The following is a 27,106-nucleotide window of genomic DNA, read 5'->3' on the forward strand; positions in this document are numbered from 1 at the left end:
GTGAATATGAACCAATGGAACTGCAGGAAAGTTTCAAGAATATGCTTAGTGCACACATCCAAGTTATAGGCATTGCATATTCTCATATGCAAAAACGTGCATGGAGAAATAACACTAAATTAATTCTGTGAAAAAAATTAAGTTATACTGCAGTATAATCATCTCTTTTACACTAAGATCTTCATTTAACTAAAGATAGAAAAAAGCTTTAAGTAGCTGTTTCAAAATCAATTTACATATAACAAATTTAACTCCATGAAAAATTACAAAACAGTGTACCAGCTATCCTTTCCACTTTGCATAAACAGCTTTTATCACAGGTCTCCTAACCAATTCATGCTTTCTAGAAAGCACATTCTTTTTGTGGGTAGAGAAGAATAAGGGGCTAGATAATTTTTGCAAGGGCATGCAGAGAAAGAAAGAAGAGAGAACACCTCCCAAATCTGTGTTTTACAAATACATGATTTCTAAGTTTCTACTTCTTTTCTTTCTTACCTCGTTGCTTCATCTAACAGAAGAATTTTAGGATTCTGAAGAAGAAAGTAAAATTGGTTATAATAAAAATTAAACAAGATCTGAATATTTATATCAATAGAGAACTGGATTCATACAGCTTAAAATCCCAAGTAAGTGTACTTACTTCATCAAAAGAACTGAGTGTCATTCAAAGCATTACTTTTAAGAAGTCTAAATGCTAAGAGGACAAAACAGAAACAACACTCTTCCACCTTCAAATTTTCCAAACTAAAGTAACAGAATACTATCACCTGATAACTATTTGAAAGATACAAACTAAAGTGGGACATGTTTTTTAATGCATACTTGGCAGCACTGTGGTCAAAAGTTCAATTTCCTATTTACTGCTCTTATGTGGATCTTTCACAGAGGCTCAGCTACCTTCCACTTGCAGTCTGCTATATATAACTGTCTAGTAACAAAAAATAACAAAAACCTACCAACAAACAGTATTTAACCGACAGATGAAATACGTAGTACTTAAGAACTAGCATTTAAGAAGTCTTCCCAATTAAATAAAAAAAGAAGAAATAGCTAGTGCTCAAATCCCTAACATGCTACTTCTGAATTACAGTGCATAACCCAAACTTCCTTGATAAAGTTGAGAGTAAAAGCTTTAGACTTTATCTGGAAGAGAAGGGACTCCATTGAACCTCAATCACATATATATCAACTACTCACTTATTTTTTAAAACTTTTTTTTTCCCCTCAAATAAAGTCTCTGCTCCCATGAACTGTACTTGACATGAAATGCAATCAGCTTTTCAGCATTTGCGGGAAAAGAGAACTGGTATAATGAAAAATTCCCAGGAATCTAGCAGAACTGGGCATGGTAGGATGCTATAGAGACCCATGTGGCTTAAGGTGAATGTAAGCTGGGTTCAGCTAGGGTCAAAACTTCCAGCTGAGCATCAGCACCAAAACTCCTCCCTGCGAGGCCCCATGGCTGTCCCTGAACTAAACTCCCTGTCCTTCTGATCCTCAGAAGCCTCCTCAAATTTGTGCAGCACAGAGCCCACCCTAAAGCTAGACCCGCACCAGCCCTTGAAGAAAAAAATGACACAACATCGTGCCTGAAATAGTATCTTGTCTCAAATCCAGAGCAGCTCCCCTCAAAGCCAAGACAGGGCATCTATAGTGCTAGTAAGCTGCAACCCAGAAAAATCAACCCATGAATGACAGAGGTCTGAACACAGAGACAGAGCTGTCATATATGAGTTTACTAGCACCATATTCTTAAAGTCTTCCTTCATCCTAGACCTGATCTTATGAAAGTGAGCCATTATACAATGATTTACCATCTGTCTTGGCAAGAACTATGAAAAAACATGACTGAAAGATAGGAAGAAGTACTTACATAAGTAAATTGTCTTTAGTTAAACCACTCAGCCCTTTCAAACTTCCTCATTAACATAAAAGATATAATTTTCTTTTTAAAAATCTTTTTCTACCTCTCCCATTGAAAGACCTCCTCCTTTTTAACCCTTCCCACGTCCCCACAAAGTAGTTATATAGCTATTTGGGTACTGGCTTACCTTGAGCAGAGCTCGAGCAATTGCAATTCGTTGCTTCTGTCCACCTGGGGGAAAAAGCTCAGTAAATTGAAGTAGGAAAACATATGTAAAGTAATTTTAACTGAATGCCTGGGCTGAGCAGAATTACACACATGTACTTTAGAGGGTGGGATGGAGATGAAGGAGGGATTTTTTTAATACTTATGGCAGACTATGACTTGGAGAAAAAACTAGTAACAAAAAATAATACAATTTTTACTTCACTCTATAGCATGCAGATTTTTAAAATAAGCAATATAAAGATGTACCTGAAAGCAAAATGCCTTTTTCTCCAACTAGAGTGTCAAACCCTTTTGGAAAATCTCTGATAAAACTAGCAGCATTAGCTATTTCAGCAACTTTCTGAATCTCCTCTGCAGTCACAGTAGAAGGATCCTCTGCACCATAGGCAATATTTTCAGCAATAGAACAGGAGAACAGAATTGGTTCCTAATAAATTCAAAAACATAACTAATATGATAGAGATCTGTAATCACATGCATGTATTGTCTATATCTCAAATAACATAAATCCCACTTACAAGAGCCAGCATTAATTTCTTTTATATCCATACAAAAGAATATGTAAGCTAGAGTTAATTGAATTAGAAACAAAAAAACAGAGAAGAGGACTGGCAGATAGGACAAGTGATGTACAATGGGAGAATGTCTGAAACAAGGTAAGTCTGCTCTGTTTATAAAATAGAGACATGCTATAGTATGAATACCAGTATGAATCTCCTACTGGTAACTCAAGGGGAATACATACATTCAAAAAGAAAAATGGTAATGTGTCCACAGGAAAATAATTTTTGCACAAAAGGTTTTGGTGGCATTATTACATAAAGTAGATGTTTTGAAATGCAACATGTGCTCAGTTATCCTCATGCTTTTAATCAGAACATCAACCTAACAGTTAATTGCACTGTGAAGCACCTGGGGAGAAGAGGGAAGGAACATACATATTCTAATTGTCAAATAGTTTATTTTTAAGAGACCATTGAACATCTCTCTGTATTTGCAGAGTTTAGGGGGTTGCTAGGGAGGGGGCACTACAAGATTAAGTGCCAACAGTGCTGTATTTTCATGCTTTCCTAATGGAATTGTGTTTGCCTGGAAACAACACAGAGCACAGGTGGTCAGTTTTCAAATGGTTGTGTAAAATATGATTGTGTAACTGTCATTAACACAAAACGTGATTAAATGTTAAGCCTTGTGTTACTTTCTTCAACAAATCATAGCAAACATCAAGATGGTCATACCTACACAATTTGCAACAATGTACTTTCCAGTCTCCACATGCACACTTTTCTTCTAAGCTAACACTTTGAATCTCTATAATTATGTAAAAACAGACTACAGAATAATGGGACTAGTTCTGAATACTTATTTTTAGAACAAAGCGTGCACAACAGCAGTTATGGTGACATGGAGGGATTTCACTGAGAAGCAAGATTATATAGTTTTAAAAAGAAGAGAAGTGAGGCACAGCTAATTGATCACACAAATTTATTTAATTCACTTAGAACTTTTTTTTCTTCCTTACCTGACTCACTGTTCCAATCTTTGTCCTGAACCACAGTGGATTTAACTGACGGATATCAAAGCCATCAACGGTGATAGTACCTTAAATTAAGAAACAGTAAAGTCAAATGTGTTTGACAAGTACTGAAAAGAGGCAGAAAGAACGGTTGAGAATAACAACCCCTGAGGAATCACATACTGGTGGATCAGAAATGCAAAGCTATACAGGCACCACCACAAGGTAATGAACGATACACCCCAGCAGGAAGCACGGTTCATCAGTGGAACAGTCACATCAAGACGTCAAGCACAGGAAGCCCGACTGTTTGTAAGGTGTATCTGAGATGCAAAGCACCAATTGTCATGAATGAGAGCAACACACAAAACATACCTGAGATAGGATCATACAGCCTCAGCAGAAGGGATACGATAGTTGATTTCCCTGTACCACTTGGGCCAACCAGAGCCATAACAGAGCCAGCTGGAATGGAAAGGCTAAAATCTTTGAAAATGGATGTTTCTGGGCGTGTTGGATATGCAAACTCGACATCCTTGAATTCCAAAGCACCTTTGAACGTGTCTTTGCCTAGTGTGATTCCCTCTATGAGAAAGAACAAAATACAGAAACATGAACAGAAACAAAAATCAGCTCAGCCCTCCTAGAACTTGCTTTACAGAAACCCAATAGAAATATCTATCTCCATGATAGCTGCAGGCCACAATTCAGGACCACAGGGGTTATATTTCAGCCATGACTGAATCAGTGTGGTACACCACTGGTTCCTGAATGTAATTTCACGTTGCTCACCAGCAGTGAAGCTGTAGGCTACCTACAGCAAGAGGGAGAATTTGCATCATGCTAATACCTAACAATGAACAATGTTCATTTCTGGTAGAATTATCTGAATTTTTAAACATATTACGAATGATTTAAGTTTTGTCAATTAGGAGCAATGAAATGAAATGGCATTGTTGAAGGCCAAAGTCCCGTTGCCATAGAACACATGCAAAAAGATAAACATTGCAAATCATTTACTGCCCTTTCATCAAGCCACAAAAGTCACCTGAAACACCCTCCTCTTTGGATAAGAGCAGTTCCCTCTCCACCACCTGTTAACTGGGTAGCTTTTAAGCTATCACTGGAATAAAGTTGCTGCTAGGTTTGTTGCATTAATGGCCATTTTTTAGGGTGTTTTTTTTAAGTGGAAAGTATATTTAATAAATTCAGGACAACAGTATATTCAAAGACCAATCAGAGGCATAACTCCTAGGCAACAGTTCACTGAAACTAAAATTTCAGTTTGTGAAATACCATAACAAACCATCATGAATGAACAACTGCCAAAGTTAAATAAAACCAGCTTCTTTCTGGAGCACAGCACTGGATTTAGACAATTATCTTAAAAGAATATCAGTACTAGAAAAAGCTTATAAATAGGTAAGACAAAGAAACACAATTTCTTCAAGCCTTGTGAAATCCCAGCAACACATATCCATACAAAGCAAACTACGTGGACAGTGGTGCTGCATTCCCAAAGGATAGAGTCTCACTGACAAAGTTCCTACCAGTTTTGTGAAAAATGGCAGCACCAGAGCAATAACCGAGCAGTGTTTGTTCATGCTGAAGACATGCAACTCAAACCCCTTAATTCTGTTCAGATGCAGCACATAGGTAACCCCCAACTCGCCACAGCATATGGTAGCACATGCCCGTGTTTCATTAAACAGTAACTGTGGATAGGAAACACAGACACCCATCAGCTGCAATCAAGATTTCACTACTCCTGCAGTTCCTAGACCAAATAATTTATTTTGCTTTTCTTTTTCCCCGATTCCCTCCTCTTCTCCAGTCTTTCAGTTTAATGGTAGTAGCACAGCAATGGCAAAGGCAAGAACATACAATTTCAGACTCCTTCCTTGACTTTAGTCCATGGACATACACATTGTAACTTCTTTGTTAGGTAAAAGCACAATGGCCTGTAAACTTCCCTTTGGGAAAAGAAATGTATTTGCTAAATTCTGTGCTAGCAGCATAATCTTTACTACTACCAAAGTAACAAGTAATCGCTTATCTTTATTCTCAGTTCCAGTTATTGCACAGGCTATTCTGTGCCCTGAAACACTGAAATCTACTGCAATACAGGAAGTCTGGTACCACAAGTCCTTCCTCTATATATTACTGTAAAAATATCCGAAAGCTATATACAGGATTGTGCTTGTTTCTTGTTTGGATTCTAGATACAGGAAAAAAATACATTATAATTTGTTCCTGAGATATCTGTTGTCACCAACAACAGCTGGAGTTCCATGAAAATAAAACCTAAGTAGCCAAGAGAATAGATGTTTCAGGTGGGTTTGGACAGTAGAGAAATAGTCTCTTGGCTTTATTGTCTGATGTGCCAGAAATCAACTATAATTGGGTTCTGAGACTAAGGTTTATATCCTTTCCTATTTATTTAGTTTATTCTGAAAGGCAACTTAAAAGAAGCTTTCTGTAAGCCTATGCTACGTGGACATCTGAAACTTTGTCTGACTTATGTTCTGTCTATAAAATAAAGATTGTTTTCTGGATGTCACTATTGGTGTGATTAAACAATTCAATACCTGCAGTGGGAAAGACAACTTCTGTCCCAATACTGCTGCTTACTCTGCACTGGTATCACTGTAAAGGTGAAGACCACTGAAATAATCTAGGTTAAAAATAAAAAAAATCCCACTCTGCAGTGTGGCACTGGATGTCATGGCAGGAAGTTTAAGCCAGCTTCATTGGAAAAGAGAAGAATTTGTAACTATCCATCAGTCAGTTGGTGGTTACCTTTTGGACAAAGGACCATTCTATTCTAAGTCTGCCTCCATCCACAGGAGACAATATTACTTTTCAGCGCTTAAGTCAAGTCTATGCACATTGAAAAGCATCCTACAGACAGGCTTGCAGCTGTGAAGAGAAATGAGACAGAGGCCAACTGTGACTTGGTGTCCATCAGATTAAGAATCTGAGGAATTCCAGCACAGGGAGACAGAAGCAGAACAGAAATTTGAAGCACAGCATTTCAAAAGAACCCCTCTGTACTAACCAACTCAAAAGATAAAACTCCATTCTTTCTGTGCTGCTGTGGCAAAGAAAGCCAACAGGATGCTGGGTTGCATCAACAAGGGCACCACAAGCAGAGACAAAGAAGTCATTATCCCACTCTACTCCACGCTTGCCAGACCACACCTGGAGTACTGGGTTCAGTTTTGGTCCCTGCTGTACAAAAAAGATGTGGACAGGCTGGAGGGGGTCCAGAGAAGGGCCACAAAGACGATCCAAGGACTGGGAAGCCTGCCATATGAGGAAAGGCTGAGAGAACTGGGTTTGTTCAGCCTTGAGAAAAGCAGGCGTAGGGGAGACCTTATCATGATGTTCCAGTATTTAATGGGTGGCTACAAAGAAGATGGAGACTCTCTTTTTACAAGGAGTCAGCTGGAAAAGACAAAGGGTGGGATGGGGGGGAGGGGGCAGGTAATGGGTACAACAATGCAAACAACCAGCCACTGGAACAATCTCCCCAAGGAAGTGGTGTATTCCTGTATTCCCCAACATTGGACACTTTCAAGATTTGGCTGGACAGGGTGCTGGACCATCTTGTCTAGACAGTGCTTTTGCCAAGAAAGATTGGACCCAGTGATCCTTGAGGTTCCTTCCAACATGGTATTCTATTATTCTTTACAGCCAGAGCTCACTCAAAAAACCTGTTAGGTCTGTTGGGTGTTCTTTTCTGACTCTGACTCTTAGAACAGCCCTTGCAAAGTTTCCAAATCAGAGGACCATATAAAACTCAGAGAGAAACGAGTGTTGACAGCTCACCTGGACTCTGCTATATTGCATTTCTCAACAACATACAGAGCTGGTGAACACTGATGTATGACTTTTGCTAAGTGGGATGCAGGCAATTAAATAAAACAGCAACTCACACAGAAAGTATCTTCTACAAGCAGCTTATTGAACTACTTTGATGGATACAGGCAAACGCTGTTTATACAAAATACGGTCAGTACTAGAGGGCGTTGTCTAGCTTCCAAACAATAAAACTGTAAATAAGGTGTTGCTGGCAATGTATTTTTATTTACTATATTTAAATATTATTAGGTATTAAAAATATTTGCTTCTATTTACATAATTAAATATTATTAAATATTATTTTAATTAGTAGTATTTATTTTTTATATTTGTTTAAATGTTACTATGTTTAAATACTTATTTAAAAGGCAGATTTATAGAGGAAGTTTGCATATCTTCTTTTGGGGATTTGACTAGTACCTCAGTAAGCTTCCATAAAAAGCAAAGTCTAATACGTCTCAAAAGTGAGCACATTCTTCTATAAACATACTGATAAAAATGGATGTGATTTCAGATTCACAAACCTATCTTTAGGCCTAAAGCAGCCCATGAAAAGAATTCAGGTGTGAATGACTGATTTGCTACAAAAATTGGTTGTTTCTCCTCACACAACCAATAATGTCAAACTTGATTAATAAAGGACATTACCTCCTCTTCAAAACTTCCTTGTTCATACCTAAAGAAGGGAGAAATGTGGGTAGTGCTACTGGGAAGAGAGGGGTGCAAATCATTCCAAAAGCAACACCTGCTGTACTTGCACATCCACACTCTCCCAAGAAGCTGGACTCTCCACCCCAGCTCCACCCCTTCCTTCCTTTCATTTCCCAGTCATGCCTCAGTCCCGCTATGGCTGAAGAACTCAAAAATTCAGTTTGGCATGTGCTGCTGAAAGGCCTCAAACTTGTGCTTGCAAATTAGGTTTCACATCAACATGTCTCACTAAGGAACTGTTTTCACTGGATCAGTATGAACCGTTTAAACTTGAGACACTCTTAATGAAAAACACCTGGTTTTGAAAGCATCTCTTTTCAGACTGCTAATTTCTTAGCCATTAGAGATGAGCGTCGTAAACCGTTTAGTGGAAATATGAGATACAACCATCTCGGAGCTCCTCCCTCCCCTCCTTTTTCTTCCTTCCACTCTTTTCACTCTAAAGCTGATCCAAGAGACAGTGGTGATGACATCAAAGACATATTCCAAGAAGCTAGAAATGAGCATGTCCTCAGTTACACTTTCAAAGTAATATATTTTAAAACCATATTCTGAATTAATTAAAGAAAAAAAAACACCAAATTTTCAGCTTCTAAAATTTCTGATTAAAGGAAATTTTCATCATCTGTTTCATAGTTAGGAAAATTCACAAGAATTACCACTGTATCTAGTTTCTTTCAAAAGAATGTAAGTCAGTACTACCTTTAAGTACAGCACACATCCTTCTGAAATACTGGTGACCAATACAAGAAAAATCAACCTATGAACAGTAACAAAGCAGGGACCCACCATTAAACGGAAGTTGGGGCTTCCTTTCAATAAGTTCCCAAAGACGTCCACCAGCACCTAGTCCTTTCATTAGCTCAGAATAAAAGGAACTTAGACCTAAATAAAAAGCAGAACAGTATTATGCATCCATAAGGAGTGGAAGACACAGGAGACATAAAATTTGCATTATATTTTTTGTCACCAGCACTGAAGCATCAAATGTGTAGGGGATCTTTTACTACAACACACTATCAAACATGTTGATTTAAATCCTATCTAGTCTCACTTCAGAGCTACCAATAACCCTTATTCACCATTCTTACTTGTATCTGTAAAAGAAATCATTCTGAAGAAAAAAGAAGAAAATGTTAATACACTTAAGCTTGCATATACTCAAAAGCAAAGCAACTCTTTTATCATTCATCTGTCAGGAAGAACAGCATCCAACTTTAGAGAAATAGCCTTGCATGCAACCAACTAGGACAATTTTTAAAATCATTCAGCAGAACGGAACACTCTGAATGCCCTTCTTTGTTAGACAGGGTTATACTACTACAGGGGAGCCTGGCTGAGTCAGCCACAGGGGAGGGAGGGCACAAAACCTAAGGCTGAACTGACGCTTGAGAAGCTATGTGGAGAATGAACAATGTAAAGAAATATATCTCCCAAGTCAGCATGCTTCAAACATTACTGGAGAAAGCAAAAGCTAAGGACAAGGCCTGCATATAGCACTGGGTCCCAGCTCTTAGCAGCTGTGTGAATCATCTTGGAGCTGGCTTCGCTGAAGGGCTTTCCAGCTGAAATAAACACAGAAACCAACCTAGAACCAAAAATGGAGTAAGACATAAATATAAAATGTTTTATTTCTCCAGTGTTTCTGTGTCTTTCAAAACAGAGTAACCAATTTAAAAAACTCTGAATTCCAAGGGAATAAACATACAGAAGAAACCACTTCCATCTTAAAATGCATATAGTGTTAAAAGTGATTTCAGGAGGGAAGAAAACCCAAGGTATATTAAAATAGGTTTACTGGTTTATTCTTGCAGAGCAACAAGCCCAGCACAAGGTCATGACTCTGTAAGTGTAGACAGGGCATTTCATCATGCTGCTGCTGAGGACTATCTGAAAGCTTGCAACACAAAGCACCAGCCGTGGTGAGAAGCTGTCTGCTTGGAAAAAAGAGCCAAAGCTCCTACATCCTAGAGCAGAGCACAGGGGAGAAGGCGTGAGCCTCACAGAGCACCTTGAAACTGAGACACTGAGGTTTGCAAATTCACAACCACTCTTAAAAAGCATTATATAATAAGGACAGCAAATACTACTTAGAAAATGTTTTTTTAATTTTCATAACCTGTGTTCACAGTGTTTGGTAGAAAACACAGAAAACTGTTACAACAAAAAGGGGCAAAGTCCCAAATTACACAGTGAACTTCACAGTTCATTGCATGAACTTCCGTATGTATTGATGATGACATAGCAAGCAGACTTAGCACTTTGATGATTTACATGCCTTGTAGGTGTCAAGGAAGGCAGGCTTCTTGTGGCAAGACACCTTTACTTCAGAGTCCCCATGAGAATAAGCTCTGTACAGAACTATATTCTTCAATAATCTTAAGTAGAATTTAACAAGATGTTTTTATAGCAAATAGAAATTAATTCAATGATATTTTATCAGTGCTTCTAAACTTATTCTTCGTTTATTTTACATTAATTTGTCCCATGTTTTCACAGTGCCAGGTATCTGTCTGTTGACCAAACTTGGATGACTTAACCAGAGATGAAAGGGTTTTGGTAGTTGGTATGGGTGCCACTGGAATTTTGATATTCGAGGAAGCAAGTTTTGTAAATTTTGCCTTCAGGCACATCTTTGTGCTTCCCACAATATCAGGCTTAGTCTTAGAAGAGTACAGATGAGCTGCATTGCCCTGCCAGTCTATCAGACATAGCAGACTCATTTTAAAGAGCAACCCTTCCAATCAGTTGTCAAACTTCAAAGTACTTTATCTTCACTTTTGCCTGTATGCAGTAGTAAAGACTGTTCTGTCAAAAAGATGAACAGTTTGTTTCTGGGCCAGTAGATTACAGAGCCTGAGCTTCAAAGGAGGAGCCAGTCAGTAAGGAAAAACAAAAGGTTAGCACCAGAGTGTAGTGTTCTGCTGGCACATTGTTTACTCTTCCAGCTCAAGACACTCTATACTGAGTTACAGCTAAATTCTACATGTCTTTCTAAATAGAGTAAGTTTAACACAGACCCACATATTTTGTAAAAATTATAATACCAGTATTTCTTCTTTACACAATATACCAAGTATCTTAATTTAGACCCAAAGAAAATTAAAGTAATATGTATCTGTCACATACACACATCGAAAAAAATAACTTCTGTATTCCTTTGGGAAAATGGAAGGCTTATATTAAGATTAAGTAATAAATTATTATTTTCATTAACTCTTCAGAAAAAAAAATTATGTATAATTTCTTGGGAAGATCATTTGGAAGAAACTTTTTAAGAAAGCCAGATCTTTTAAGAGCTTCTTCCCTCCCGCCCCCATACTGACTGTAATGCTTTGAAGTGAAGAAAATCTAATTTCTCATTCCATACCTCCAACGCTTATTCCAACCCAGAAAGCATACATTAGGAAAGATGAGAGTTCACCAACTGTCATGTAGGCACTGCCCATTAATAATCCTCCTTTATATAAGACTGAGAGGACAATTAAGTTTCCAGAAAGGCCAGTCTAAGGAAAAAGAGGAAAAGGCAGATTTTGTCACATATATCTTAAATTTCAACCTCTAAAATGTTGCTTCAGAATTTTCCTTCTAATAAAAGAATTCCCATATTATGGTTATCTAGATTTTTAGAAGACTGATTTAAATTTAAACAAAACCAATTTGAAAGCAAACCAAGCCAACAGCCAGCCAGACATCCACTGGCACTGCACTGTGCTATCCAACAAGTGCTCAAAAAGCAAGCAACTCTTTTCCCGTGCCCGCCCCCCCCAAATGGAAAGAACACCAAACATTATTCTCAACCATCATTAAAGGAGAAGAGTTGATAGTCTGCAGTTACATTGCAGTTTTAGAATACTGTTAAGCAAACTCACTGCAAACTGTTATGGAAAAATGTAATCCCACCCTCCCTCCCCGACCTGCGCACTCCCCAGCTTCCTTTGCATTGATGCTCATCTCATCAGGAACACAAACCTGTAAAACACTAAGGGTGGGGGGAAAGGTTTCCACTAGTTTAGTTCCCCGAATAGGAGGTATGGGCTCAGATAAATACTACCAAGCTAAGGGTGTGGGGCAGAAAAGAGGCTTAAACTGGCTTTATCATACCACTGTATCTTGAAGTGCAGTTTCACAGCAATTTAGACTGATTTAAGTCCAGTCTTCCCACAGTTTTATGTAGGTTCAATTTACACTCAATTCATTTATTTGCGGATTTATAAGTACCTTCATGAATTTTAAAATAATCGACACTTGGCAAAACATGGTTGGTTTACTTTCATCAAAATATACTTACTGCTCCAAAGAAGCCTGCCCGAGCTAGTGCCTCTTTTTTAGCCAGTTGTAGTACATAATCAACTTTATTTGTATACTTTCCCACTTCAGCCACTTCTTGTCCAAAAGCTCGAACTGTTCTTATGTTTCCAATACGCTCTTCAGCTAACTACATTAAAGCAAAGAACAAAACAAATATATGCAGACACACAATTTGGAATGTTCATATTACAGAACATTTAAAAGCTAAACAAGTATCACTACACTAATCTCCAAATACATTCCTTTGGACACCACTGGAAAATTTCTTATGTCCTCCTCTCTCCACCCCCCCTCCTTTTTTTTTTATTTATTCTATTAAGTTGAAAGTAAACTGCATGCCCAGACAGTTTAAAAAGAACTTCAAGATTGCCTTAAGTGCTAGCAGAGATAGAAAAATATAAAAGTAGCATTAAAAAAAACAACTTAATTTGATGTGAACAACACACATTAGAAAATTACTATTCACAATAACTTGCAATAACAATGTGGGGAGGGGAAAAATAAAGAATATTCTATCCTACACTAAATCATGCAAGAAAGCCTGCTGTTATTTCCTGAAACAATTCCACTCATTTGATCAAAGCAACATTGGGAATTAATTTAGCCCAACTACTAATGTCTCATTTCAATTCAGTATTTTATTTTAACTTCTAAACAGCAAAGTATTAATTCTAAAATTACCTCAATTGTAACCAATTACACTAAGTTGTTAACAGACACTGTGATGGTCTTACAAAAAACAGGGCTCCCTTTTGTGAGTAAAAATATGTTATAAAAATATAATTCTCCTTCTTCCATCCTCCATTCAACCTGAAAATTCAAATGGAACTCTAAAATTGCTTGTTCATGTGAAGTCCCACACCTGGTTTGCAAAGGCATGAGCTTCCCTTCAACACAGGATGAGGAAGATAAACAGAAGAGGGATAATCTTCCTTCTGCACAGTCAATTTGTAGAAGTTCTACAAAGGACATGCCAAGTTTAAAACAGCTGACAATGGTGGTTATTTTAACTGGATCTTTCCTAATTATATTTCTATGCTTTTTAATGATATGAGGAAAAGGTCACTATCACTACTCCTCTCTGATAGTGCTTTGCAATATTTCAGTGCAGTCAGCAAACACAATGAAAGCCCCTCTACAACAGCCTCTTTAGAAACAACAGCTTCCTCTACTTTCCTCCCAAATATCTGGATATGTGCTGAGATGCCCAGAAAAGCTTAAGAAATGTAAAACCTCATAAACTTTAAAGAGCTGACAATAAGGTCAAACGTCAAGGATTCATTTCAGAGAAGGACTTGCTAGCAAAGTTTTCTTAAAAGGCAGAACCATCTAGGATGCTTCTGATGGCTTCAAACTCATAACCATAGTCCAAGAAAAGTGTTTTTCAAACCCAGGTACCAAATTACACAGGACTTCAAAGGCTGATTTTTTTATGCTCTCACAAAGCTAAAGCCTAACCTCTTTATCCTTTCCTACATTTCCAAATTCTCAAGGCCTGCTACCTCCACATTATATTGTTATGGACAACCAAATCACCGTTGCTTTTGACATCTATGAATAAGTGTTACTGATGTTTACCTTTCATACTATTCAGGTGCAAAACTAGAGGCTCAGCATGGCTTAGGGCAATGAACAGTACAATTATCTTCAGAAGTTCTTTAACTTCAGAGATATTAACCTAAATACCCTAGAGCAACTTTGAAGTTAACTAGAAAGCATCTGTTAAAAGATTACCTGTGTTGCTTCTGCGAGAGAATCTTGGGTCATTTTAGTTAGTTTTCGCAAGTATCTTCCATAAATCACAGCCAGGACAGCCAAGGGTGGCACAACGCTCAGAACAAATGCAGCAAGGCTAGGAGACACAAAAAACTAGAAGAAAAAGGTATGTGTCAGGGGTGGTGAGTGTTCAGATTAAAAAAAAATACTAGAGTACTGCAGTGCAACTTGCCTCACTAGAGTTTTCCAAAACTAGTAGGACTGTAATTTAGTGCTGCCGTGCTTTCATTTATCATGTTTTATTTCTTCCAGACAAAATATCCATTCCTCCACAGCATTTGGGATGTATCCCATGGTTAGAACAAAGGATTATAAGCAAAGCGGTCTGGATTTCATTTCTTGCTTTCTCACTGGTTTGCTGTGTGGTCTTAACCAAATATCTTAACCTGCCAGTAAACAGGCCTACTTGGAAATCTCTTGGGGATGCTGAAAGACATAAACTACTATATAGTTTCTAAAGCACTCACACAACTTTTAAATAGACAGTGTAATGCAGGAAGTTTGAGTAGAGAAATATCGTACACTGCTTCTGGGTAACTGAGGAACAGGTGGAGTCACCAGTGCTCCCTAGCACCCACGAATGTTCATAACCTGGAATACTGGATTTAATTTACTGTTGCAAAACCTTATCACTTGTAACAATCATCATCAAAGCTCCTAAATGAGTTCTTTTAATAGGATTTATTGAAAATTGATCTAATGTGCTTTCATTTAATCTTGCTTTCAGTATTGAAAACAAAAAACTCCAGAAAAATTCAAAATCAACTTAACTGACAGGCTTTATAATTATTTCATAATAATCTCTTCTTTCTGGGCAAGCTTTTATAGTCCACCTTTTAACACTGTAGCATGGAAGCATTTTGAGCAGAATGCCGTACATAAAGTTATTCTATTTTATCTATGGTAAGATAAAACCTTAGACTCTATTTGCTTAGATAAATACAGAAAGCCATAATTCTTATCAGTGACAAAGTATTAAAGCTTTAAAGCTTCATAATGGAAACTCTTAACAGTTTCTAATAATATCAATATTGGAAACTTATTTTTATTTTGCTATCTAATTTTAACTCCGCGTAGACAGCAGAAATTACCACACCTTCATTTAAGATAATTGCCACCAACGTATCTTTTCTCAGATAAACCTAACAAAATTAATGCCACCAAAAACTTCAAGGGAACTGATGCACTGCACTGAAGCCTTCATTAACATGCTTCCTACCTAAATATATTCTTTACCAATGGACTAAAGCAGAAAGACTAACACTTATAAAAATCCTTGGCAGTAGTTTGATATTCGGTGTTGCCTTTGCTCACCTAGGCCTTAACCAGAATCAATCAACACCAATGACTTTTACATCAGTCCCTTCACACCCTATTTTACCTACAAGCATGGGAACATTATCACTGATTTTAATATCTTCAGTAAGAACAGAGTTAAGCTATTTGCCTACTACACTTTGCTTGATAAATTTGGGCAGCAACAGTAGTTCATTTCAAACCTTCATTCTCCATATTTTGGCCTGTGAGTAAACATCAAGCGGCTACAGGCACATCATCTATTGCAAGGCAGTACTTAAAAGTTATTGTAGATAACCAGTGAAATACACTTGTATCCAAGAACACACATTCAGTTTCTGGACTGAATCACATTCACACATTACCTAACAGAACTGAAACAAACTTGAAACTACAAGAAGTGACAAGCAGGGAAGAGACCACCATACCATCATTCCAACCCCCACAGATGCCTGTGCTCCTGCCCGGAGCCCATCTGAAAGGTTTTCAGTCACTGAACGGCCCAAGAGGGCTGTATCCGAAGATAAGCGGTTTATCAGCTCTCCTGTTCTGGTCTTGTCAAAGAAAGCTGTTTCTTGCTTCAGAATAGAGGAGAACATGGTTGTTCTCAAACGCTTCACTATTCTTTGTCCTGTCAGAAACAGAAGTCAGTGAAGCATGGCACACAAGACTTTACACAGACACCAACAATATAAAAATCACAGGATTACGCAGCACTGAACAAGTCACATTACAGAGTTTTAATATACCAGAAGAGAGTGAGCTTTAAGATGTCACGTAACAGTAAATAAAAATGAACAATTATTCCAGCATACTTATCTTTGCACTATTAGTTTACCTTTGATCTGGTTATAAAAGCTACTGATTCCAAGAGGATCTCTCAGCCAGTGCCAAGAATTTATTTCAGATCATTAGATATCCTGACTCTGTGAAAAAAGGTGACTCTCAGTACCACTTTTTGCTTCTGTTTTTACCTGCAGTCTGCATGAGGTAGACACGAGTAGCATTAGCAGCAGCACCACATAGAAAGATTCCACTCAGCAAGGCACACAGGCTGGTCAGGCTGTCAGTGAATTCTTCACTGGGATTTGTATAAATAATGTCAATAACTTTCCCCAGAAAGAAAGGGGCTGACATGGTAATGACACTGGAAACTGTCAGAAAGCCAACAGCAGCTGCAAATCAACAAGGAAAAGGATAGGAAAATTATTCTGCATTTGCAGGATCATTAATGGTACATATGAAATAATTTTTCACTTGAAATTTCTATTAAGCTTGCGAGTGCCAGTATTAAATAATCAGCGTTCTTTTAGGCCTAGTTCTGAATGGGCTATTTTAAGTCACTGTATAAATTAACTTGGGCAAGGCACATTTTAAGATCCTGAAAGCCTCTGTATACAATCAGTCCTGGAATTGCTTCTCTTGTCTAACCTTACATAGCACCATCCAACAAGGTTAACTTTTCACAGATGTCATCCTTAGAAAGCATTAACAGTTACCAAATTTTCCATATCTCACATATAATCCTTCAACTCCTGTTTGGTTTGGGTTTTATTATTCATGCTTGTTACTGTATTAAAGCTTCCAATGGTCTATTTCTGGGATAGCAATGGACTGAAGTAAAGATCTGATCTGAGAACCATCTAAAACATGCTATTTTATTGGGGGGAAAAAAACAACAAAAAAGCATTTGATTTACTCTTGACTGGAAAATTTATATACATTTGTTTTGTTTTACTCTTCACTATTGTTGGTCTAAAAGAAACATAACATAAATTTGAATTAGAAGTACATTTGCTGATGAACAGAGCTCTTGAATTCCAGTTGCAAGGTCAGCTGTGGAACAACCTGTGTAACTTGGTTTGACACTGTATCACAGAGAGTATGAAAATCTCACTGGACCAAGACTTAGCCTTTTGAACGTTAATCTGCAAAGAAATTTCTTGAGCTAAGGACACAGCTTGATTCTGAAAAGGCAATCCAGGCTGAGAGCTAGGAAAAACCCCATCTTAGATGAAAACTGAACAAACTTGATATGAGAACCACTGAACCACAACAAACAATGCCATTTATACAGTACAATCTTCCAACAGCCAACCCCACACTTAAAGCAACCATTCATAGGATTGCTACAAAACTACTAGCAGATAATGTCTTTAAAGGCAAAAAGACACTGTACTGAAAATCCTGAAGTTGTCTGAGTTTTAGTATCACTTCCGTGATGCAGACAGCAAAGCCTCCCAGCAGCGCGTGGCTGTAAAACAATATTTCTAACATCTGTCATTTGATACCTTTTACCACCTCCACACACAAGTGGAAAGCTTTCAGTTTTTACTTGAAGTGTAAATACAGCTGTGCATTTATCTGGGGTACAAAAAAATGCATACCTGCCACCACCTGAAGCAAACACTTCTCTGCACCTTCATTGCAGTGCCCCAGAGCAGTCCTGGGAGAGCTCCACACACTGCCCAGACAAGCTTTATCCTTACTGTTGCATCCAACCTGCAGCCTGTCAAGATTTCTTCGTGATCTTTCCGTTATGTTACACTCAGGCCAGCAAGCATATGAAAGATAAAGGACTCAGGTCCTTAACTTGAAGCTATAGAAACCATAAGAAGCCACAGCAGAAAGGGAAAGACTTCCTGCTGCCATCCTGCTTTCTGATGCCATCAACACATCTCATAAGCATATTATTTACTAGCTGAAACTTTAAGAATGAGTGACCTTATTAACAGGCTGGCTGCACTGATGTATTCAAGCTGTGAAGCAGCAGGGAAAAATCCAACAAAAGCCAGGTCATCTCCTTTCAGGAAAAGCTGGTCTATAAGGCAGCTGGAGATGGTCAAAACATTGCTTATAACCACAGTGCTGCACAGCAGCTCAGTCTCCACTAGTCCAGACAATTTCTCAGTTATGGATGGAACTGGACATATGAACTGCATATATAAATGTTCGCTGAACAAGAGGACTGTATGGCTAAAAATCCCTTATGTCTCTGTTTAGTGGTATAGCCTTCCTGGCTTGGATTTACCTTCAGCTCTTCTTCATGGATTTCACTGTAATTACTTCCAACAGCCTTATACTGAACTAAAAGCAAATACTAGTACATAAACCAAACTGAAGACTACTAAACTACTTAAACATTTGACAAAGTGTCAATAATATATTGGAACAATGCAGTCCTGAAGATGAAAGCTTATTTCATCCAGATGTCACTTAATTTTCCCCTTAAGCAATATACCTGTCTTTATTAATTTAATCACAAATCACATGCAAAATAAGGTTCCCTAATTGAAACTCTCACTTTGATTATACCAGAACAACTAGAAAATAGCACAGATGCCAAGCTGTTGCTCTTTTTTTTTTTTTAAACTGTTGATTAATTGAAGAAATAGGAATCAGCAAATACTTGTTCTATCTTCTCGTTCAAAGAAGAGCTGTCATTGTGATAACTGGCTAAAGGGAGGAGTATGATGTGTTCAGCAACCAGATATGAAGACATTTCAGTGACACTGAACGCTGTTACTGACAGAAAAAAGGTCAGAGTAAACTTTATAGTATTAGTTTCACATAGCTTACTCTGTTACCCAGAAAACTATGTCAAACAAAAGAGTATATTTTGGAAGCTTTATTTTTTAGAGTAAATCTGTTTTGTAGGCTATAAGATGAAAATAAAGTGGAACTTAAAAAAACAGGGCTACATCAAAGTGGCAACAGAAGGAAAGACAAGGCAAGCTGGCTGCAGCAGCAGCTGAGCAGTCCTCCTGGAAACATTAGGCAAACAATTTGCTTGTCTGCCTGCACAGAAATCCAGATCGCTGCACAGACAAAGTGATGTCTTTATCACTATTAAGATCAACATGCTCTCTGCTAAGGCTAATGTGGGCTTGTTTCTTGACAGCAGATCTGCAACTTCATTTCATAGTAGATGTATTCGGGTGCAAGGAATTGGTTACCAACTGATAAATCAGGACGTTTACAAGCAGTAACTGGGCAGACCTATCGGAAACCTCTCTTCAGAACATGGACTAAGTGACTCCAGAGAGTCGTAAACCAATTTTCTACATGCAAGAACACCACCACGTGAATGAAAATTTCTAATTTTGCTGGATCTTACCAGAGCATACTTCTCCCCCAGTACAGTATGTGGAAGTGTTCAAAGCAAAAAAAACTGCTTGCAAGCCTGTTGGGGGAAGGGCTATTTTAAACACAAATACATAAAAATTTGACCTCAGATGAATTAAGATCGTTCAAGCCAATGAAGGATGAAGGACAGAAAAATAAGGTAATGATGATGTTTGGCAGTGCATGGTAACACAGCATAGTTTTTACTATTCAGTAAGGTTATGAATGCTACCTCCCAGAATCTTGTAAGTATTTTACCAGTTTCATTTGAAGATCAGGGCTGGCAGGTCACAAAACAAGCTTTGGATTTGTGAGAAGTACCCTTCTACTGGTAACCAAGAATGCCTGTCCTTTACCAGTTATCTGTGTAGTTTTATTCTAATACACAGTGACTTTTTTAGCTTAACACAGAATTTCCACAAAGGCATTTGAAGTGATGAATAAAGTCTACTGCATTCTATCATATGCATGCACAGGGATCGGGCTCTTCAGTTGTTCTTTTGTGGGAGAAAGATGCACTGATAAATTTTATATTTATTAGTTAGGTAAAGTCCATTTCCACTATGTGAACCCTGGCCCACAAGGAATTTGTTTTGGAATAATATAGGGAGGTTGAAGGACTGGTATCAACCCTGCAAAGCCACAGTTCTGCAAATATTTATTTCAAGAGAGAATCTTCTTCCAGAGTATACTGTAAGCACTTAAGGATGTTCTGTATAGTTCTACATTAGGTATGACTGGTGTGGTTTTCTTTCCGTCTTAAATTCATACATGAAATCTGGACTGCACCTATTATTATGCAAGAAGAACCTTTTAGAATTGTCCTCCTTACATTATTAAGAACAACTGTAATACTGTGCTCAGAAAAAAAAAATACAGTTCGTGTCTGATGGCATGGTTGTATACTGCATTCCTGGTGCATTCTGGAAAGCTGCTAGCTTTCTGAGTGGAGTTGTCTTAATTTGCAGGTATTGTCAATATACTGAATCTTGCAAGTTACTATTTCCAGTGATGATCACAGTTTTTAGAAAATGTTTATAGGAGTATTCTATAGACAGTCTGATGTGGTTATTGAATCTGTGGTGCTTTTTCTTTTGTTATTTTTTTTAAGCATGGAAAAGCAGTTTGGGTTTTCAAATGGCAAAGACTGTTTTCTTTGGTACAATAATAATACAGTTGCACAACTTACTGAAAATATCTTCAAGACAGCTCATGAAAAGGCTGGCATACTGTGGGTCATCTGACTGACCAGGATTATACAACAGTTTGGAGAAATACAACAGTTGCAGAAAATGGCCGTGGGACAGAATTAAACAAGAGAGACAAACAATACCTTTGAGATAATATCTCAAGAACAAGACTAGTGTCCAGGGTTTGGAGGGCACAGCGAGATACCAGCACAGGAGCGAGCTCCAGAGTATTGACTGGTGACATCTCTCATGCTCAGAACATTCACAATGCAACTTACTGAAGTCTATCACCTTGAAGAAAGCCTGCTCTTTGAATGATGAGGTGTTCAGGATTGACAGAGATCACCCTCGGTAGCTCCTCAGTGAGGGTCCTATGATCAAACAGGACAGACCTGCCAGGAGTCCTTTGCTATTGAGCAAACAAAATATCAAGGAGCCTTTACGGAGTAGGCTATAGAGGGTTTGTCAGAAGAGCTTTCAGAGAAGATATTTAATAAGTGCCCTTCCAGGCAGAGCAGAAAACAGTGATTTGAGGAAGCCCAAGAAAGGGAAGAGCAAACAAGACTGTTGCTTTGCACAGGAGAGAAGAAGGAAGAGGTGGCAAGGCACACAGCCTGACGGAAGGCCTACACAGAGCTGTGCAAAACCTCTGCTTGAAAGCAAAGATGGAGGCTTGACTCACTTTTTCTTAAGAAAGATGGTATCTCTATTTTACAAATTGTTATTATCAATACAAACAGTACCACAAGCTAGTCTTTTTAAGACACTCAAAACCATCTCGTCACAAACAGGCCTGTTTAAGAACCCATTGAAATTTTTCTTTTTCACTTTTTCTTTTTTGCCATTGTGGAAAAATATTTGGAAAACTCATCACCCACACCCAAAATGTAAAAGCAGTTCAGGGTGGGGGGAAGGGGAATGCTATAATTTTTATTTCTAAAAGCTTACTATCCTGCAAAAACCCACAATAAAAGGATGGCTCAAATAGCCAGGCCAGAATCCTCTGAATGTTTTCAGCAGCTTCCCTGGACTACTGTTTCAGGACAATGCACCAGTCTGTAGTTCAGATACAGCAGAAGTATAGGGCTTACTCAGAAAAGTAAGAAAATCCTAGTAATTTCTGTGTTTTATCACAACATGTTAAAATAGCATAAACCATTAATTGTGCACTCATAGAATTCAGTTGGAGATATTTAGAAACCAGAATTCCTTTCAAAGACAAAGTATTTTAAAATGTCTGTTGTATTTTCTCATTATATTGATTTTCCTCACCCATAAAAATCAGCCGTTTCTAATCACTAAATGTTAGAAAGTAATAAAATAACTCTAGGTTTGCAGGAGAGAGGGTAGCTTTTTTTTTTACCGTGCATTTAAAATTAAAACATTTAACTTGTTCACATCTATTTTGTGTAGAATACAGTCTTTATGTCACACCAATCTAGCTATGATTCCTTCTATCTTCACAATTTACACAAATAATGCAGCAAAAATATTCCGCAGAGAAATTAAGTTGTAAGCACCTAACGGATCACAGTGGTCAGCAGCCTCCATTTCTGCAATGTCTTACATAAGCAGTTTCATTAACAGTTCACCACCAATTTAAAATAAGGAACTGTCACCAGCTAGCCACAGAAAAGCAAACTTTTTGTGATAAAGCTACAAGGTTGCTTGGACCTTTTGTGAGTTTCATACCAAACATTGACAAAATCAGAAGAAAAACTAGGGGGGAAACAACAAAAAAACTTGTAGCCTATTTCATTTCTACAAAAGGCACACTGCACATGAGAAAACAATGAGTAAGTTACCCTTGTATATACCACACATGTAGGAATTATGATCTTAAAACCACAAGAATTGCCTTCAGAAAATTCAAGTTAAGTGTGGTTGTTGAGTTGCTTTCAGATGATCAGAACCACTTCACAGTAACTAAATACAGTAACAAAAAAACAGTGGCCACGTACGTGGACTTGAGAGGTGAACCCAAATTTTGGCCAGGAATTTCCCAGCTACAGGGTGACAGCACAGGAACAGCAAGATTTACAAGACTGGGGTTCAATCCAGGTTCCAAAGAGAAGGGTATTCTCGTGCTTGTAAGCCCTGCCTCTGCTCCCACTGGCTTCCTTCCCATTGTGCACACTACAATTAATTTGACTCACTGTCAAGGTTGGAATGGGTGTATGAAAACTGATTTTTCAGAGAGATGCCACTTGTCTGACTTTAATAAACTTTTAAATGGAGGTGGGAAAAGTATATCCTTAACAGTGTGTGGCTTGCCTGTTGATGTTCAGACTCATGCTACAGAGCAAAAGTTTCAAAATTAAGCCATTCAAATGTTACTACAAACTAAATACATAGTATCTGCCCAATTTAATTTCCTAACATAACTGAAGTTTTCAAAGATACTCCTACTCAAGTACTTGACATAAGAAATGTCAGCTTATACAAGTATAAATAACCGAAAACATGACTTTATAGTAGCAATACTCACAGCTGATGCATTCTACATTTCTAGGTGCATCTTGCACAAAAAAAATTGAAGTTGTTCACTTCCTCAATCATTCCCAATCAAATGAATTATTAAAATTGTTTCTGAACTCCATTACAAAGAATACACCTAAAAAATTCAGGTAGTCTTAGGTAAAACATTTTGATTTTTTTAAAATGCATTTCTTTAAGAATTGTTTTTATACACATTTATTCCTATTAGAAACTACAAAAGATAATTCTACAGCAATCCAGTCTTTCTTGTTCAAGGATAAGAAAGTGCATCACTTGGTGTAACTTTAAAGCACAGAAAAATCAGATTATGAATAAGGCAGTGCACTTCTGATTTAACGGCAAATTTTAACCTATAGGAAAACAGCTATTAGAAATTACGCCCAAAATTCTAAAATTACTGAAATAACACTTCTTGCACATCTCTAGAGAAGACCTGTGTACAAAACAAGCCTTCTTACTCAGTGTGCAGGAAGTGTTATACAGGAAAAGGGCACACTTTGCTATTGGATTAAAAATTTCAGAGTTCCTTGTGCTTACTTTACAATTCAATAGAACTATTGTTTCCTTTGAGTGTGGTTTGGATAAAGTGCAACAGACAGATTCTCACAGGGAAAAACAAGGAGGCTGGAGGAAATAAAAGGAATCATTTTGAAAAGGCATTTTTGTAGCCTCGCACACACAGCAGGATTTAATAATGTCAACAATGGCCCTGTCCTCTTCCCTGGGAATGGAATTGAACTGAAGACACAGGTTTACCTGATCTGACTGCACAGGATCAGCCAAAGAATTCATGAAAATTACTTCTCTCCTTTGTTAAACCTGGGAGGTATTACAGAATTTACAAACTCCTAATTACAAACTACACAAAATTGTGGCCACTAACAGTGAATTCCCATCATAGCATTTAGCCAGCTTTTTTACCACTTTAAGTAAGAACAACAAAATTTAACACATATGTCCTGTTCACAACGTATTCGCAACTCTACCCAGCTCTAGAAGTAACTGGACGTGAAACATGGAACATATTAAACTGATTTTTTTTTTTTTGGTGGGGGGGTGACAGTATGATATTTGGTACATTTATTTTCATTCCTAAGAGTCTCTGGAGGGTCAGAACCTCCTTCTGCAAGGAGAGTATTGCAAGGGGTGCTGCATGCTGGAGGTGCTGGAACTCCTGGCCAAACTGCTTCTTCCTGAGCCAGCAGATGGTGAAGAGGCCCTGCGTAAAACAAGATGTGACTGTCTCTTTTGGTGTCAGACACAACAGGAGCAGGTCATCTTCACCTCTGTACCTGTACCTCCTCAGCTGACACCATTTCCCCACCACACCAAGATGGGTGAACCTAGTCTCGCTCAACCTCCTCACAAATCATCCTCTGCTCCCCAGGACTCCACTGTCATCACTGTAACTACTTCACCTTCTGTGACCGTGAATTTCAAGGTACAACTGCAATGAGCAGATTATCACGACCTGTGCCACGTGGAATCACAGAAAAGGCACATATCACTTCACAGCGGTAATGCTATACACCTATGTTACCAACTACTACCAATGCAAAAGATCTGGAAGAGCTCAACTTTCTCGCAGAATGAAACAGCACCTGTAAGCCTCTGAAGAGATCCCACAGCATTTGTTTTACCGGTTACATGAACTTGAAGAGGATATTAAATGTTTGACCCTTGGTTCATTGTTTCATACAGTGAAACCATTAACCTTCCTCCTTCTTTGAATGCAGGGAAAACAGAGATACTGAGTTTTTAAGGACTAGTTTCTTAGTACAAAGATGCAACAGGAACAAAACACAACATATTTTAACATATTTTAGACACAATGGGTAGATGTGATTTCCCTACAACCACCTACAAGGCATTTTACCCACATTTGTTATTCCTGCACTCTATAATGACCCAAAGTATTTTCCTTGTTAGCTTTTCCATTCTCCCACTTAATTACAACTTAACAACACAAGTTCTCCCTTAAGTACGATGTCAATAAAGAAGAAAAATTTCATGTAAATTCACAGAACCAAGACCAACAGAACATTGAAAAGCAGTTATTACATTTGCATATTTTTTCCATCCTCATGATTTGATATCATCAAGTTGTTGTGTTGTGGGGTTTTTAAACTTCAATTCAGGCCATTTTGTTATCTCAAAAGACAAAACTGCATGTAGCTGATTTTTAGTAACCATGATAGTCGACTTACTTAGATAAAACCATGAGCAGACTGCACAGATTAAGGATACTTAGCACTATTTTGAAACATAGTTACAACCAAGTATACCTACCCTGCCTGTGATAAACAAGTTGACAGCAAGTGCCCATTAAAGGGAACTAAATTAAGCTCATAGTTAGTTAGGAGCCTTTGGCTCCTAAAAACCATCCTTAAAATAACCGATTTATTTATTTGTTTCAATTTCAATGGAAAAAGCAAAGAACTTCACCATAAAATCAGAAGGTAATCTATCTGATCAGATACTCACTTCACCAAAATCTGAATAGATGGAACGTTAGTTACTGGCAAAGGGCTTTTTACTTTTTAGTCCACAAGCCAGTGAAGAAAAATAATCCTGAGCAAGACTGAAACCTTACTGAACATTGTACCTTTTCCCTCCTCCATCCAGCCTCATCCCATCAATTTCCCCCCACTTTTGTTCTGCACACCCAAGACAGTGGTATTAGCTGCATAAAACAGGTGTTCACAACATAGAAATAATTCTAATTTCTTACAAAAATTCATTTGGATCCAAATTATTTTGGTTACATAATGCCAACATGTAATGAAGCTCTGTAACTATCCACTGTGAATAAAATCTTGTACAAAGTATCTCCTATTTTCCCAAAACCACCTCTTTATGAAAGCCTACCTACTTCACCTCTGATCTCTCGAACACCATTTACTCACTCCATGGGAACTACCCAAGTTTTTGCAAAGGCCTACAGGCCTCACACTGCCATGATAGCACATGTGCTGTCCACTCATAAAGGTGTTTTTTTAAAAAACCAAACCGTGTAGTAATTTGTCAGTGTTTTCTTACTAGCAACTATTATCCCCACAAGAAGCGACGTCAAGAAAAGTTTGTTTCTACTCTTTGTAGATGATATCACGTTAAGGGCACAATTTATACAACGTGGTGTTTGACTTCACCATATAGATGCTAAAAAAAATAATAATAAATCAATCGTTTTCAAAACATCTTACAAAAGTGTTAGGCAAGAAATTCTTGGAAGACAGAACTCCAATTTATTTTTTTTTAAAAAGCTCAGGATTCCCACTTTTACTTTGTTCCGTATATTCTCAGGCCTGAGTTCATTGCCGGCTGCTTGTGAAGCCAGCATTGAACAGCACAGAGGCACTAACCAACACTTACTAGCAAAATGGGAGAGTCCTCTAACCTCCCAAACTTTTGCCTTCCCTTCAAAACAACGACAAATTAAGAGGTGGCAAGAGGAGAGCGGGACAGAATGCACGTTTGTAGCTTTTTACAGGCATCAAAACGCTCGAAGACTCCACGTCGTGCTCCGATGCTACCAGATGGCTCCGGTTCGGGAGGGAAATACGACCTCCTCCTCCTTCACCCCGGCCGCGGGCCGCTCCGGGCCGTCCCCCCCCCGTCCCCCAGGCGGTTGGGCGGCGGGGCAAGGACCCCCCACTCAGGCCGCTTACCTCGGCCCCGGGAGACCCTCCCGGGCGGGGAGCGGGGGCGAGAGGAGCCCAGCGCGGC

At 38.2% G+C, this 27,106-nt stretch overlaps 1 protein-coding gene across 2 annotated transcripts in view; it reads right to left on the bottom strand.

Moving 5' to 3' along the window:
• The window catches only part of ABCB10 (ATP binding cassette subfamily B member 10), a 28,413-nt gene that overhangs the window by 747 nt on the left and 560 nt on the right, over positions 1 to 27,106 (bottom strand). The window contains exons 1-12 of one of the 2 annotated variants that reach the window (XM_075043302.1): positions 26,753 to 26,978; positions 16,541 to 16,741; positions 15,995 to 16,197; positions 14,229 to 14,363; positions 12,475 to 12,621; positions 11,554 to 11,689; positions 8,973 to 9,068; positions 3,984 to 4,193; positions 3,615 to 3,694; positions 2,339 to 2,519; positions 2,052 to 2,095; positions 496 to 530 (exon numbers count right to left, since the gene is read on the bottom strand). In XM_075043302.1, coding sequence (XP_074899403.1) covers positions 496 to 530; positions 2,052 to 2,095; positions 2,339 to 2,519; positions 3,615 to 3,694; positions 3,984 to 4,193; positions 8,973 to 9,068; positions 11,554 to 11,689; positions 12,475 to 12,621; positions 14,229 to 14,363; positions 15,995 to 16,197; positions 16,541 to 16,703 — 1,430 coding nt within the window. In that variant the 5' untranslated portion in view covers positions 16,704 to 16,741; positions 26,753 to 26,978. Of the gene's footprint in view, positions 1 to 495; positions 531 to 2,051; positions 2,096 to 2,338; positions 2,520 to 3,614; positions 3,695 to 3,983; positions 4,194 to 8,972; positions 9,069 to 11,553; positions 11,690 to 12,474; positions 12,622 to 14,228; positions 14,364 to 15,994; positions 16,198 to 16,540; positions 16,742 to 26,752; positions 26,979 to 27,106 lie in introns of those variants that run through there. The other variant, XM_075043301.1, reaches the window with a different exon arrangement.

This window comes from Buteo buteo, chromosome 12 (assembly GCF_964188355.1).
Source record: "Buteo buteo chromosome 12, bButBut1.hap1.1, whole genome shotgun sequence".
Lineage (NCBI taxonomy): Eukaryota > Metazoa > Chordata > Aves > Accipitriformes > Accipitridae > Buteo > Buteo buteo.